General features: G+C 43.0%; 1 protein-coding gene across 2 annotated transcripts in view; it reads left to right on the forward strand.

Moving 5' to 3' along the window:
- Positions 1 to 14,764, forward strand: part of WDR72 (WD repeat domain 72) — a 227,685-nt gene that overhangs the window by 113,395 nt on the left and 99,526 nt on the right. For both annotated transcript variants that reach the window (XM_069982637.1, XM_069982644.1), the window contains one exon: positions 10,159 to 10,367. In XM_069982637.1, the coding sequence (XP_069838738.1) occupies positions 10,159 to 10,367 (209 nt within the window). The remainder of the gene's footprint in view (positions 1 to 10,158; positions 10,368 to 14,764) is intronic.

Raw genomic sequence — 14,764 nt, forward strand, 5'->3', positions numbered from 1 at the left:
CAGGCTAGTGTCGGACCATGCCCCACTTAAGTGGATGAGAGATAAAAAAGGAAATAATGCCAGGGTTACCCGCTGGTTCCTTACCCTGCAAGAGTTCTCCTTTTCAGTAGAACACAGACCAGGAAAAATGCAGGGAAATGCAGATGCATTGTCAAGGGTGCATAGTCTGGTGGCTGAAGGTGCCCAAGCCCCTGGCTTTGGACAGAGGGGGGGGGGTATGTGAGAAGGTACAAGGGGTCATAGTAGATGACCGATACGTGTCACCGAGGTGCCTGGCCTCGGTGAAGTGAGCTGGTAGCTTTTGTCAGTAACCCTAGGTTACTGACACTTTTTGTTGAATAGTATGGCTGTTTGCACAGTTGATCCGGGCCGGCCTTTCACTGGAGCAGTTTTAGAGCTGGGTGGGATGACTGCTCCCACGTATTCCAGGCCGGGTTTTCTGTGGCTGGATAGAATCCAAGTAGCTCAGCAGAGCTGAGGGTGTGGTCCCAACTCTGGAGTTTGTGGGACTTGCAGTGCTGGAGTGTGTCAGCTGGGAAGCTGGTGGGTGTCTGGAAGCTGTGCCATCCCACCTTTCCACATCCTAGCGGGTGAACCCGCAACTGAAAAGGACTTGTGAGTTTGTGACGTCCACTTGGACTTTATATTCTGTTTTGCTGAAGTCAAGCCATTAGTGTTTTAGTTTGCTGTCCCTTCTATGCTGAAAATAAAAGGACTGCTGTTTGGCTAAACTGCATATTGAGAAAGACTTTTATATTGCCATTTGAACTCATCCCCACAAGCTGTATACCCTCTCTATGACGTATTAGAATTCCTTACAGCAGGCAACAAGACAGGCAGGTGCACTCCCACTACCTGCCTGTCTGAACACACCTATGTGCTGCCAGCCGTTTTAATAGCAATATACCTTTAGATCAAAGTGTTCCACCTGACTGTCCCTGCTATACAATGTCTCCCTGTCTAGCTCCAAGTAGCATCTGAAATCAAATCTCAAATCCACTATTCGATGACTGTGAAGGTCACATGGTTTAGCCAGCCAATGAATGAAGATGCTTTTTTCAATGCCTGTGTGCTCCTAGTGCCTGCCCTACCCCCCTGCATAGTTATTGGTGGGAAAAAAAAACACCAGAAAAGGTGGGAGGGGATTCAAATTTTTACTGGGGTTTTGATCAAATATTCAATTGAAATAGAGTATTTCGAATAGTGTACTACTTGATCGAATACCTACTTGATTGAGTAGTACTTGCTCATCTCCACAAGGGAGCATGCCTGGCTTACAGCACTGTTGAAAAGCAGGGAGATTATGTTGAAGAAAATTTTCGGAGAATTCTTTTAAAGTAAATTTTACGGTGTGTGGATAATGTTTTACCCACCCTCATATAAATAGCACCAAAATTTGTTTAGCTGGTATCTTACCTACAGTATATTTGAATATTCTATAGTGAAGCCACATACTTATTTTGCACAAAATGCAACTGCAACTGCAATTATGCAACTGCAATAATGTTTTTGTTTGCCTGTTTGTTTTTTTAAGAGGCAATTACATACTTGTTTGTGGCTACAGCTATACACTTGCAAACTTGCATATAGCAGTGGCAAAACCTTTTTTTTTTCTTTGCTCAAGGATGTCTGAATTTGAAGAGTACAGTCAAAGGTGGTGGCCCTGAGGTAAAAGACTTGTGAAGTAGAATTGATGGCCTGTAAGGGATTAGGCAGAATGCCCCATTGGGGAACAGATCATTGTGCAATGAAGGCCAAACAAACCATAATGATAGTGGGGGATTTTTCTTTTAAATTATAAATGCTAATCCTTAGAAGTAAGGTCCAGAAAAAGAATATAAATTTTGCTTTACCTAAAAATAAACCTAAAAACCTACCATAATTACAGAAATAGTTTGTACAAATAGAAGGATCCAGTTTTTGTAGATCTGGTAAGTTCAGGTCAGCATATATTGTTCTTTAATACATGAATTATCTTACGGATTGCTAATTGGGAGATCAGAGAGGAAGTAGCATTTAAAGTCTATGATTTGTTTATTTGTATTATATTATATTATGTATGTGATATTATTTGGAAATACTGTCTTTTATACTGAAAGAGGTGTACTCTATTACACCTAGCAGGAGTAAATAGCCAGGGTAAACTCTAATAAATATTGTATAGCTGAACTTTCAAGAACACAAAGGTTCTTTCTGCAATGTTAACAGGAAGACTTCTCTTTTCAGAGCCCGGTTTATTATGTTAGAAATGTAGACCTACAGTACTCGATGATGCTTCTTTGGGATACAACTCTATCAATCTACAGATTTTATTTCTTCATTGTAAATATTTTTATTCCCTATTGTTTATTTACATTGTGAATGTTCTAGGTAGCATTGTACCATTGATCTTCTTGCAGTGTCTAACTGTAATATTTGAAGGGTATCTTTATGTTACAAGATCAAAGCAATTGATCAGTCTAGCCTAAGAACAAATACTCCTCCGCAGGGTAATCAGTAGCAGGGGATTGAGCATAATCCCAGCAAAGGGTTCTCCTTATTTGTAAAACCATAGTTGGAAAGACAAACATTACCATTAGGTTTAGAAATAACATTAAATAATGCATGATGTTTGGGAGATTGTGATAATATAGCAGTGTGCAATTGCTTGTGTGTAAGCTTTCTGTATGTATAAGGTTTTCATGTTATAATGAACTAGACAAAATCATCTATAGGGGGGAAATTAGTTCTGGCCACAGGGGCCTTCATGACCCTTTTGAGAGCCACATGTTATGTGGCCTCTAGGCTGCTTGATGCCCAGTACTGTTTTTCTTTAGAGAGGCCAAAATCAATATTCTGTCCTCCTTCCTTCTTATGCCAGCTGGGACGCAAGCAGAAGAGCTGTTTTAAAGCTGTGGAATAAAAGCTAACAAAAACCACAGGATTTCTCTAACCCTTAGATATATTGTCAATTGCAGAACTCTTATATAAAAATTGTTGACTTGTGCTCCAGACCCACCATAGAGGAAAACTCCATTCAGAATAACATATATTTCTAGCATGACCTGTTGTTTCCACACTATTTGTACTTTCTTATTCATCATAAATCAAGATGGTCTAAAATAATTGTATATTTCACATTGAAGAAGTAAATATGTAATTACATTCATTTAAAAAAGTGTTAAAAAAAAAATATATTTATATATATATATATATATATATAATTTTATTTATTTGTCTTTATCAATACTTAAAATGGTTACAAATAAATGGTCATTCCCACACTGGCATTACTAGGCTGCTGCTGCTGTTTGTTTTTTACCTGGCTGGTTATGAAGAATTGGGGGATCCTACATGCTTTCTTAAAAAAAAATAAAAATAATTATATATATATGGTGACGCCTTCTATTAGACAGCTTCCACTACTAAGCCTGTAAAATAAAAACACCCCTAAACCCCTTGTTGTCCATTTTATTTGACATTAAAATCTGCTGTCATCCCCTTAGTCCAAATGAATCTGACGTAGTCCTCAGGATGTGGGTATTTGAAAAATACAAACAGAAAACGAAAAAAAAATAAAAGAAGCAAACAGATTGCTCACACCAGGAAGTAAGGAGTTAACCCATTACTTGCTGGGGTTAGCAAATGGAGGGAGGAGAAAGGCACTAAGCAGTGATGTGTGTCTAGCCCCTTTCTAGTGTCTTTCTGTTTCTAACCCCAGCAAGTAAAGGGTTAAGTGGGGATGCTGTGTATCCCCCCTTAACCCCTTTGCTAGTGTGGATGCACCACACCACACAGCCAAGCAATTGGGAGTGGGGCCAGACACTAAGCAGTGATGCTTAGATATCACTGCATAGTATTGGCCCCTCCCCCCCATTTAGTGGGCTAAACGCATGGATGACGGTATCATATTTACCATCCTGTCAGCTCACCTCTTCTTTCTTTATTAGACCCAGCACACTGAGCTTGCTTTGTGCCGGGTTGGCTGTGTGAGGTGGGACTACAGCAGCCAGCCCGGCACACAGCAAGATCATTGTGCCAGGTCTGTTGAAGAATGAAGAAGTGAACCGAGAGGATGGTAAGTATGGTACCACTCCCCTTCCCACCTATAGCATCCGTCACTTAACCCCCTTCTTTGCTGGCTAGAGTGCAGTGTGAGATCAGTCTGGCCCCCAGGGGGTTAAGCCTCTGGAGGCCAGACTCTAAGTCCATGCCAGGGATTCATAAAAGCTTTTATTAGGGGATTTCCTGCTACAGTAAGGAGAGGGGCTAGAAGTTTGCAATGTCTTGGAGGATAAGAAAAACATAAACACTGTTGCTAAAAATTTCTATGGCAGAGAGGGGATAAGGTAAATCATAATTGTACTTCTACAGATGAAAAATGTATTGAAATACGTTATAAAAATTATCTTTATGAATATATCTGTTTCATTCAATTGAATACAGTCATTGGTGCATCATGCACCTGGATAAAGTTGCCTGTAACAAATCTAATGAATGGGAACTAATCCTTGGTCACGTTGCAGGCTTGTTAATTACAGAATTGAAATTTAATTTATGAAAGTGAAGATATTTTCTATAAATGTGCTAAGTGTTTGGAGTTTAGATTGTAAGTTGGAAACTTACACTGTTTGTACAGCATGTTTATAAGTGGGGAAAGAAATAATATCCTTAATTGGACCACTGGGAGATTTCACAGCAGAGACCTCAAATGGTTTTCAACTATTTAGGTGAGCACTTGAAAGATGGTGGCTGATGTGCTATACTCTCCCGACACCATAACAGAATGGTCAGGAATGTCTAGAGTTCAAGTCAGGGGGTGACCTGCTATTTCTTTCTTTCTTCCTTTTCTTTTTTTTTTAATTCCTAAATTAAAGTAGTGTACTAGTCCAGTCATGTACAACCATGTGAGTGTGTGTGTGTGTGTGTATATATATATATATATATATATATATATATATACACTCTGTATATAATTTTCTGCCCAAAAAACTGCAAATATTATATGTCATTCAATGTTTTAGAACAAGCATGGAAATGCCTGGCTCAGTCACATTTGACCACTTTCTCTGTGCATAGAGATTGGTATCCTGCTGAGAGAATGAGTGCTATCTACAGTGGAGACTGTAAATGCTTTGGAGCAGTACATATTGCCCCATATAAATGCTTCTATTCATTGCGTACTTTTTGTTATTTATCATATTGAATGTGGTAGGGCAATGGTTATGCTCCTGTATTGTTTATTTATTTATTTTTTTAACTCATCCATAAAGGATATTTTGACATGGTACGAATGTGGTTCTATTGTGGAAGTGCCTTTTTTACATGGATCTGCCTAGATAAAATCCGTGTCCCTAAGTAGAAAATTAATGATGTGAATAAGGCATCTATTTACTATTCTTAGTCAATATTTGTAGTGAAAACCAATGGGAAAAATTATAATTTTTTAAGTGAATAATTGGATTTTTCACCCATTTTTTGTTTAAGTTCGATTTGTGACCCAGTATTTTACAGGAAAAATTTTTTAGATGCACATAATGGAGTATTCACCCCCAAAAAACTTTGCATAATCCATGATTTGCACCCAATTTATCTTTTGCGACTTTTTAAAAAGTCACAAAAACTGGTCAGAGCCAGATGAATTTGTATGCAACTTTTTTTGCAACCATTTTACTTAGATGCATTTACTATAAGGCTATGTTCACACAACATTTTTTCCTCTTCGTTTAAAATGACGTCTGTAATTTTGAGTTTAAAATGAGGGACACTATTTCGCTGTTTGGCCGCCCATCAGTGCAATTACCATTGTTGGTCCATTATTCTAGTTCAGGTGGACTGATTGGCCTTTGGGTGTATCTTTAATTTAAAAGTCCATTAAATTCAATAAAAAAAAAAAAAAAACTGTGAAAGAACAGTGAGAACAACTAAAAAATAATGTCCACAAAAGACGTCCAAAAATAATTGTCATGATCATTATTTTGATGTCTACACAGACAACGTCTATTATTTTATACATTGTGTGCATGTATGCAATGAATGTGTGCAGTGCATTGTATTTTTTTTTAAATATTTTAAAAGGCCGATGCTTTTTGGGCTTGCTAGCCCTTAATCATGGCTCTGTCATGCTCGATCATATTTGACTCCCAATCATCAGCAAGCTCCCTGCAGTGGGCAGGTGTTTAGCGTCACGCTCTCTGTGCCGCGTCAGACATTATTATTGGACGACAGCCTCCTGTGGATTAGGAGTCAAATATGATCAAGCGTGACTGAGCCATGATTAAGGGCTAGCAAGCCCAAAACGTGTCGGCCTTTTAAAAATATGAAAAAAAAAAGTACTGAATGTTTTAAGAAAGCTGGGGAGAATCAGTCATTTTCTTCCCATATGAAAACCCCAGGCTCCAGGGATCAACCTCACATGTTCTTGGAGTGGCATTCAGCCTAGGAGACACCTATAATAAGGATCTGAAAGGAGTGCTGACCTACTGCTACAACATGGTTTCTATTACACTTTATGTGCTAATTCCCGTAAATATGATCTAATAAAGGTACTCTAATGCAAATTATTCCTCAGTAGTTCTAATAAATGGCCTTAAAGTCTATCCCAATATGTTTTGTTCAGCCATATAGCCAGACTCACTTCTCAGGGACCTTAATGGATAACTATTGATTCATCTAACCTGCTGATAACTCCCTAGTGGCCAAGGAGCACTGAGGATGAAGGTATTTCTGTTACCTTCATCCTTTGCACTGTTCCTGTGCTGTTTATTCTGTCCAGTAAGCTGCTAGGAGCAGTTGGATGAGTTTACTGCACCTGATCACCGATCCAGCCCACCCCTTCGTCGCCCCCTCCATTAATAATCATTAAAAGGAGCGAACCAGCCGGGTACAATAGCCCGATGCTCGCAGGGCGGTAGTCACATCCCCAGTTCTCCTAGCAGTAAAGAATTATTGTATAATAATTGGTATGATCGCATAGGCACCAACAAGTCTCCAACAAGTGTCAAAAATTTCAGAAAACTATATGGTTTTCAGCTCCCATTTTCTTTACTGGGGAAAGTTCAAAACAGCATGAAAGCAGTGCCAAACAAAGTAAAGCAAAAAAACCAAAACATAGCCTAAAAGATTTTCAAGCTGTTTATACACATGGTTTGTACAAACTATGTGAACATACCCTAATGTAAAGAAAAGATACCTTCATTTAGGTCTACAGGTTACACTTAGGAAGAGATGAATGGTCAGGCATTTATGTATCATCAAGGGCACAATCAATAAGAACCACAGGCCAGCCTTCTCTTAGAAGACATTTTTCTTTAGCTTTCATTGAAGCAGATTGGTTTCTTTTTCCTAATAGCTTTTCATAGATAATAAATAGCTAAATGCTTCAGCTAAGAATAGTGACATCATGGACAGTGTTTTAATAATATCATTATGCATGTTCTTTTTATTTACATACAGCACTGATCCACTTATTGGCCAGGTTCAGACTATGTAACTGTGCGGCTGTATTTGCGGCTGTAATTGTGCGGCGGTATTTTTGGTGGTTCATGCGTACGCTGGAAAGTATAGGATATACGGCTGCACAGTGCACACTATGTATGAATCTACGGCCCGATCGTAAACGGACCCGTAAAAAATGAACAAGACCATTGTTTGCGGCTGGACATGCGGCTGTGGATTGACAGGCGGTCCGTACGGAGTACTTCAAAAATAGCCGGCAATGATGCCGAATGCCGATGCCTCTAATAGTTAATATATTAAATTATTAAAACACATTTTCTTTGGTTTTGGTTTTTAACTCGGCTGGTTATAAAAATAGGGGGGACCGTATGCGTTTTTTTTTTTATTATTTATTTATTAAAAAAAAAAAAAAAATGCATAGCGTCCCCCCTATTTTTATAACCAGCCAGGTTAAAAACCAAACGACAGCAGCCTGGTAACACCAGGGTGGGAAGAGCCATTGGTTTAGGCCCTCCCCAGCCTAAATCTTACCAGCCTGCTGCCACCCGGTCCAGGAGCGCCAATTTTGACGCTCCGGGACCACTGGCACCCGGCTCTTCCCAGTTCCCCTGGTGGCATTGGGTACTGGGGTAATAATAGGGGGTTAGTGTTAGCCATTTTATACTGGCTAACACTAGGCCCCAACTTAGTAATGGATTCCGTCTATTAGACGGCTTCCACTACTAAGTCTATAAAGTAAAGAAATAAAGACAAGACACAAGTTAAAAAAATTTTTTATTCAAATAAAAACACCCCCACACCCCTCATTGACCATTTTATAAAAAAAAAAAATTAAAAAAACGCTGGTCATCGACGTAGTCCACGGAATCCGACGTAATCCCCAGGATACCGATATCTGAAAAACAAAAAGGGAGAAACACACAAAAAACACACAAACAGGAGCACAACACCCATCATTGTGAGCGGTGTTGTGCACCTTACAGTATGCAGCATCTTTACAGATCGCTGCTTACAGTCTGGCCCCCAAGGGGTTAAGGGAGGATGTATTGCATCCCCCTTAACCCCTTGGGGGTCAGACTGATGTCAGACTGCACCCATCCCAGCAAGGAAGGGGTTAACTGACCCCCCCTTCCTTGCTGGGAGGGGTGCAGTGCTGGGGAGGGGGTGGGGAGAGCTCTATACTCACCCCGATGTTGTCTCTTCGCTGGTCCGCAGCACAATGAAGTCACTGTGCTGCGGACCCGCTAATTATATGTGCGCTCAGCCGATCAGCCAATCAGCTGAGCGCACATATAATTCTAAATGTTTCTTCTAATAATGCTATTGTGATAACATAATTAGAAGAAACATTTGATGTTTTCATTAAAGTAAAGTGATGCTTAGTACAGAAAGCTCTTTTGCCGGCAATATGAATTAACTGCTTATGGAGCTTCCTGTACTAATTAATATTTAATTAATAAAACACATTTTCGATTAAATAAATTCAGTTTCGTTGTTCAATAATTTAATTCTAACGAATCCATCATTGTGCAATTAAATATACTGTCAAAAAATAAATATATATATAAATATACATTTATTTATATATCTATTTATTTTAACAGTATATTTAATTGCAAAATGATGGATTCGTTAGAATTAAATTATTGACCAACGAAAGGCACTTTATTACAACAAAAATGTGTTTTATTATTTTAATAGATTAACTATGAGAGACATCGGCATTAGTGCAGAGGATCGCAAACCCCGGTAATAGCGATTCATGTAAACTGTGTTCCCTGCTTTCCCAGATGCATCCAGAGGTGTTTGCATCACTTTCTTAAGATTTTATTTGTTATTTTTAGTTGAACCAGATTTCCAAGTAAATGACCGTATGTTTTGAGCCGCATGTCTATTTTTTCCCACGGCCGTAGTTTCATCCGCACATTTACAGCCGCATAAAAAATACAGCCGCACAGTTACATAGTGTGAACCTAGCCATAGGCTGTACATTTTATATCATTAGGTATGGTATTTTAAGAGACTTTATACAGATACACTAATCTGCGTAAGGATATGTTCACACAACGTCTTTTCATCTCCATTTAAAATTACGTCCGTCATTTTGAGTCTAAAATAACGGACGTTATTTAGCAGCCTGACCTCCCCTTAGCGCACTGACGGGTGTTTGCACATTATTCTAGTTTGGTTACTAATTGGCCGTTGGATGGGGCTTAATTGAAAAGTCCATTGAATTTAATAGCAAAAACTGAGACAGAACGGTGACAAAAGGAAAACTGTGTGTGAACTGCAAATAAAAAACGTCCGCTGTTTGCAAAAGACGTCCGAAAATAATGTTCATTTTCATTATTTTGCCGTCCGCGGCAAAATGTCCGTTGTTCAATGCATTGTGTGCATTGGACATCCGTCTTCCCATTGACTCCAATGCAATGGTATTGCAGTCAGTTAAATCTCGGCAAAAACAGACATTATTTTAAATATGAAAATCGGATGCTTTTTTAATATTTTTGACGTTGTGTTAACATAGCCTATGTGTATTTAATGGAGCATAATATTTTAATATATTATTTATTATATTTATTTATTTTGAGTGGGGAAAGGGGGGGGGGTTATCTGCATAGTACTGCTGGGTTTTCCCAATGGTAGGATCCCACAACATAACTTTCATGTCTATGGCCTAGGTATAGAATATGTTTTCATTCTATATTTCATTTTTATCAGGCACTTTAGAACGTCATGAAACAGGTGAGATGGCAAAAGCAATCCTTACAGCTTGCGAAGACTTTAATATTGATGTGAACGACTCCATGGTAACAACTTCTTCTCAAGAGACACAACGTCATAGTAGAGCAACTTTCAAGTCATCAAACTCTCACAAACTTGGAGCTTTGTCCCATCATCTAATACACCCTGAGAAGTCATCCAACAAAGTAAGGAAACTAAAAATGTTTTTTTCTTTTTGGAATAATAGGAGTTTCAGATACAGGAATTTACTAACCTAATTATAGCCTGAATATAACTGTGTGTATTATTTATTTATTTTAAGTAAAAAAAAAAAATTGAAAAGGCATTTTTTTTTTATTTAAAAAAAAGTCTGTTATTTCCGCATGTTATTGACCTAAATGGAATGCATTGAATTCCTATGATAACCACCCCCCAATGCATACAGTGTATTAAATGACGGACGTTGCTTGCGCGGATGTAAAAATGGTTATCATGACAATTATTCTCAGACGCCTTTTGCAAACAACGGACATTATTTTTTAGTTTTCCAAACACAGTTCTTCTTTTTTCACTGTCCTTTCATTGTCTTTGCTTAAATTCAATGGACTTTTCAATTAAAGACAATCAGTCCACCTAAACTAGAACAATGTACCAACAGTCTTCATTGCATTGACGGACAGCCAAATACAAAATAACAGACGTAATTTTGAACTCAAAATAACAAATGTCAATGTATGGCTATGTTCACACAACGTCAAAAATATTTAAAAGGCAGCCGATTTTCATATTTAAAAAAACGTCCGTTTTTGCTGTGATTTAACTGACAGCAATGGCAATGCATTGAAGTCAATGGGAAGACGGACGTCCAATGCACACAGTGTATTGAATAACGGACGTTTTTGCCACGGACGGCAAAATAATGAACATGATCATTATTTTCGGACGTTTTTTGCAAACAGCGGGCGTTTTTTATTTCTTCTCCTTTTGTCACCGTTCTTTCTTCGTTTTTACTATTAAATTCGATGGACTTATCAATTAAGCTGCATCCAAGTCCAAGTTGTCCACCCAAACTAAAATAATGTGCAAACATTAGTAATTGAAGGGAAGGCTTAGACTCAAAATAACGGATGTCATTTTATACGGAGCTGAAAAAACGTTGTGTGAACATAGCCTATAAATATAAACAGACAAAAAAAAACTGTGTGAGAACATAGCCATACAATGTATATGAAATGTTATTTAGGGCTGGGCGGTATACCGCAAAAATACCGATACCGTCACTGGCGTCGGTTAACCGACCTCAACTTAGCCAGGACGGTATCTGCGGTATTTTTACTTTTCTATCTCCCTGTTAGAGTGCCCCCTCACTGCGCCCATCCAGTGAGAGCGCCCCCCGCACACACGCACGCCGCCTGGCATTAGCGCTGTACATTATGTGCAGGGGCGCTAATATCAGAGCGGGAGGTGGTGGAGGAGCAGCAGTGTAAGAAGGCCCCGCCCCCCGCAAGTCCCGTCCAAGCGCCCGCCCTCCTTACCCGTCCGGTCCCGTCTGAGGCTCCTCACCTGTCCGATACCACCCCACCCCCAGCGGTCCAGTCCCGTCCGATGCCCCCCACTGGTCCCGTCCTGTCCGAGGCCCCCCACCTCTCCCCTCCGAGGCTCCTCCCCCACACACCCGGCCGGCGAACACTGCCCATGTTTTCCTGTGTGTGCAGGGACGCCGGCGTGTCAGAGCTGGAGGAGCAGCATTTTGGGGCGGCTGTCCTGTACTTCCCTAAGTAACAGTACAGGAGTGTAGCATAGGAGGAATGAATGAGCTGCAGCATGCAGGATAAGTTATAGGAGACATCCTGCTGCAGCCCATTCATTCCTCCTATGCTACAGCCCTGTACTGTTACTAAAGGAACTACATTTCCCTGTATAGTAAAACACCCCTATCCGCCGCCTTGTATAGTCATATACCCCTGTCTGCCCCCCCCTGTATAGTCATACACCCCTGTCCCCCCTCTGTATAGTCATACACCCCTGTCCCCCCCCTGTATAGTCATACACCCCTGTCCCCCCCCCCCCCCTGTATAGTCATACACCCCTGTCCCCCCCCTGTATAGTCATACACCCCTGTCCCCCCCCCCGCTGTATAGTCATACACCCCTGTCCCCCCTCTGTATAGTCATACACCCCTGTCCCCCCCCTGTATAGTCATACACCCCTGTCCCCCCTCTGTATAGTCATACACCCCTGTCCCCCCCCCCTGTATAGTCATACACCCCTGTCCCCCCCCTGTATAGTCATACACCCCTGTCCCCCCCCCCGCTGTATAGTCATACACCCCTGTCCCCCCCTGTATAGTCATACACCCCTGTCCCCCCCCTGTATAGTCATACACCCCTCTCCGCCCCGCCTGTATAGTCATACACCCCTGTCCCCCCCCTGTATAGTCATACACCCCTGTCCCCCCCCTGTATAGTCATACACCCCTCTCCGCCCCGCCTGTATAGTCATACACCCCTGTCCCCCCCCTGTATAGTCATACACCCCTCTCCGCCCCCCTGTATAGTCATACACCCCTCTCCGCCCCCCCTGTATAGTCATACACCCCTGTCCCCCCCTGTATAGTCATACACCCCTCTCCGCCCCCCCCTGTATAGTCATACACCCCTGTCCCCCCCCCTGTATAGTCATACACCCCTGTCCCCCCCCCTGTATAGTCATACACCCCTGTCCCCCCCCCTGTATAGTCATACACCCCTGTCCCCCCCCTGTATAGTCATACACCCCTGTCCCCCCCCTGTATAGTCATACACCCCTGTCCCCCCTCTGTATAGTCATACACCCCTGTCCCCCCTCTGTATAGTCATACACCCCTGTCCCCCCCCTGTATAGTCATACACCCCTGTCCCCCCCCTGTATAGTCATACACCCCTGTCCCCCCTCTGTATAGTCATACACCCCTGTCCCCCCTCTGTATAGTCATACACCCCTGTCCCCCCCCCCGCTGTATAGTCATACACCCCTGTCCCCCCCTGTATAGTCATACACCCCTGTCCCCCCCCTGTATAGTCATACACCCCTGTCCCCCCCCCCTGTATAGTCATACACCCCTGTCCCCCCTCTGTATAGTCATACACCCCTGTCCCCCCTCTGTATAGTCATACACCCCTGTCCCCCCCCTGTATAGTCATACACCCCTGTCCCCCCCCTGTATAGTCATACACCCCTGTCCCCCCTCTGTATAGTCATACACCCCTGTCCCCCCTCTGTATAGTCATACACCCCTGTCCCCCCCCCGCTGTATAGTCATACACCCCTGTCCCCCCCCTGTATAGTCATACACCCCTGTCCCCCCCCCTGTATAGTCATACACCCCTCTCCGCCCCGCCTGTATAGTCATACACCCCTGTCCCCCCCCTGTATAGTCATACACCCCTCTCTGCCCCCCCTGTATAGTCATACACCCCTCTCCGCCCCCCCTGTATAGTCATACACCCCTGCCCCCCCCCCTGTATAGTCATACACCCCTGTCCCCCCCTGTATAGTCATACACCCCTCCCCCCCCCCTGTATAGTCATACACCTCTGTCCCCCCCCTGTATAGTCATACACCCCTGTCCGTCCCCCCTGTATAGTGATACACCCCTGTCCCCCCCCTGTATAGTCATACACCCCTGTCCGTCCCCCCTGTATAGTCATACACCCCTGTCCGCCCCGCCTGTATAGTCATACACCACTGTCCGTCCCCCCTGTATAGTGATACACCCCTGTCCCCCCCCTGTATAGTCATACACCCCTGTCCGTCCCCCCTGTATAGTCATACACCCCTGTCCGCCCACCCCGCCTGTATAGTCATACACCCCTGTCCGCCCACCCCGCCTGTATAGTCATACACCCCTGTCCGCCCACCCCGCCTGTATAGTCATACACCCCTATCCCCCCTGTATAGTCATACACACCTGTCGGTCCCCCCTGTATAGTCATACACCCCTACCCCCCCTGTATAGTCATACACCCCTGTCCCCCCCCCCAATGTATAGTCATACACCCCTATCCCCCCTGTATAGTCATATACCCCTATCCCTCCTGTATAGTCATACACCCCTGTCCACCCCCCGCCTGTATAGTCATACACCCCTGTCCACCCCCCCCCCGTATAGTCATACACCCCTATCCGCCCCCTGTATAGTTATACACCCCTGTCCGCCCCCCCTGTATAGTCATACACCCCTCTCCGCCCCCCCTGTATAGTCATACACCCCTGCCCCCCCCCTGTATAGTCATACACCCCTGTCCCCCCCTGTATAGTCATACACCCCTGCCCCCCCCCTGTATAGTCATACACCTCTGTCCCCCCCCTGTATAGTCATACACCCCTGTCCGTCCCCCCTGTATAGTGATACACCCCTGTCCCCCCCTGTATAGTCATACACCCCTGTCCGTCCCCCCTGTATAGTCATACACCCCTGTCCGCCCCGCCTGTATAGTCATACACCACTGTCCGTCCCCCCTGTATAGTGATACACCCCTGTCCCCCCCCTGTATAGTCATACACCCCTGTCCGTCCCCCCTGTATAGTCATACACCCCTGTCCGCCCACCCCGCCTGTATAG

Source organism: Dendropsophus ebraccatus, chromosome 1 (assembly GCF_027789765.1).
Source record: "Dendropsophus ebraccatus isolate aDenEbr1 chromosome 1, aDenEbr1.pat, whole genome shotgun sequence".
In the NCBI taxonomy this organism is placed as follows: Eukaryota; Metazoa; Chordata; class Amphibia; order Anura; family Hylidae; genus Dendropsophus; species Dendropsophus ebraccatus.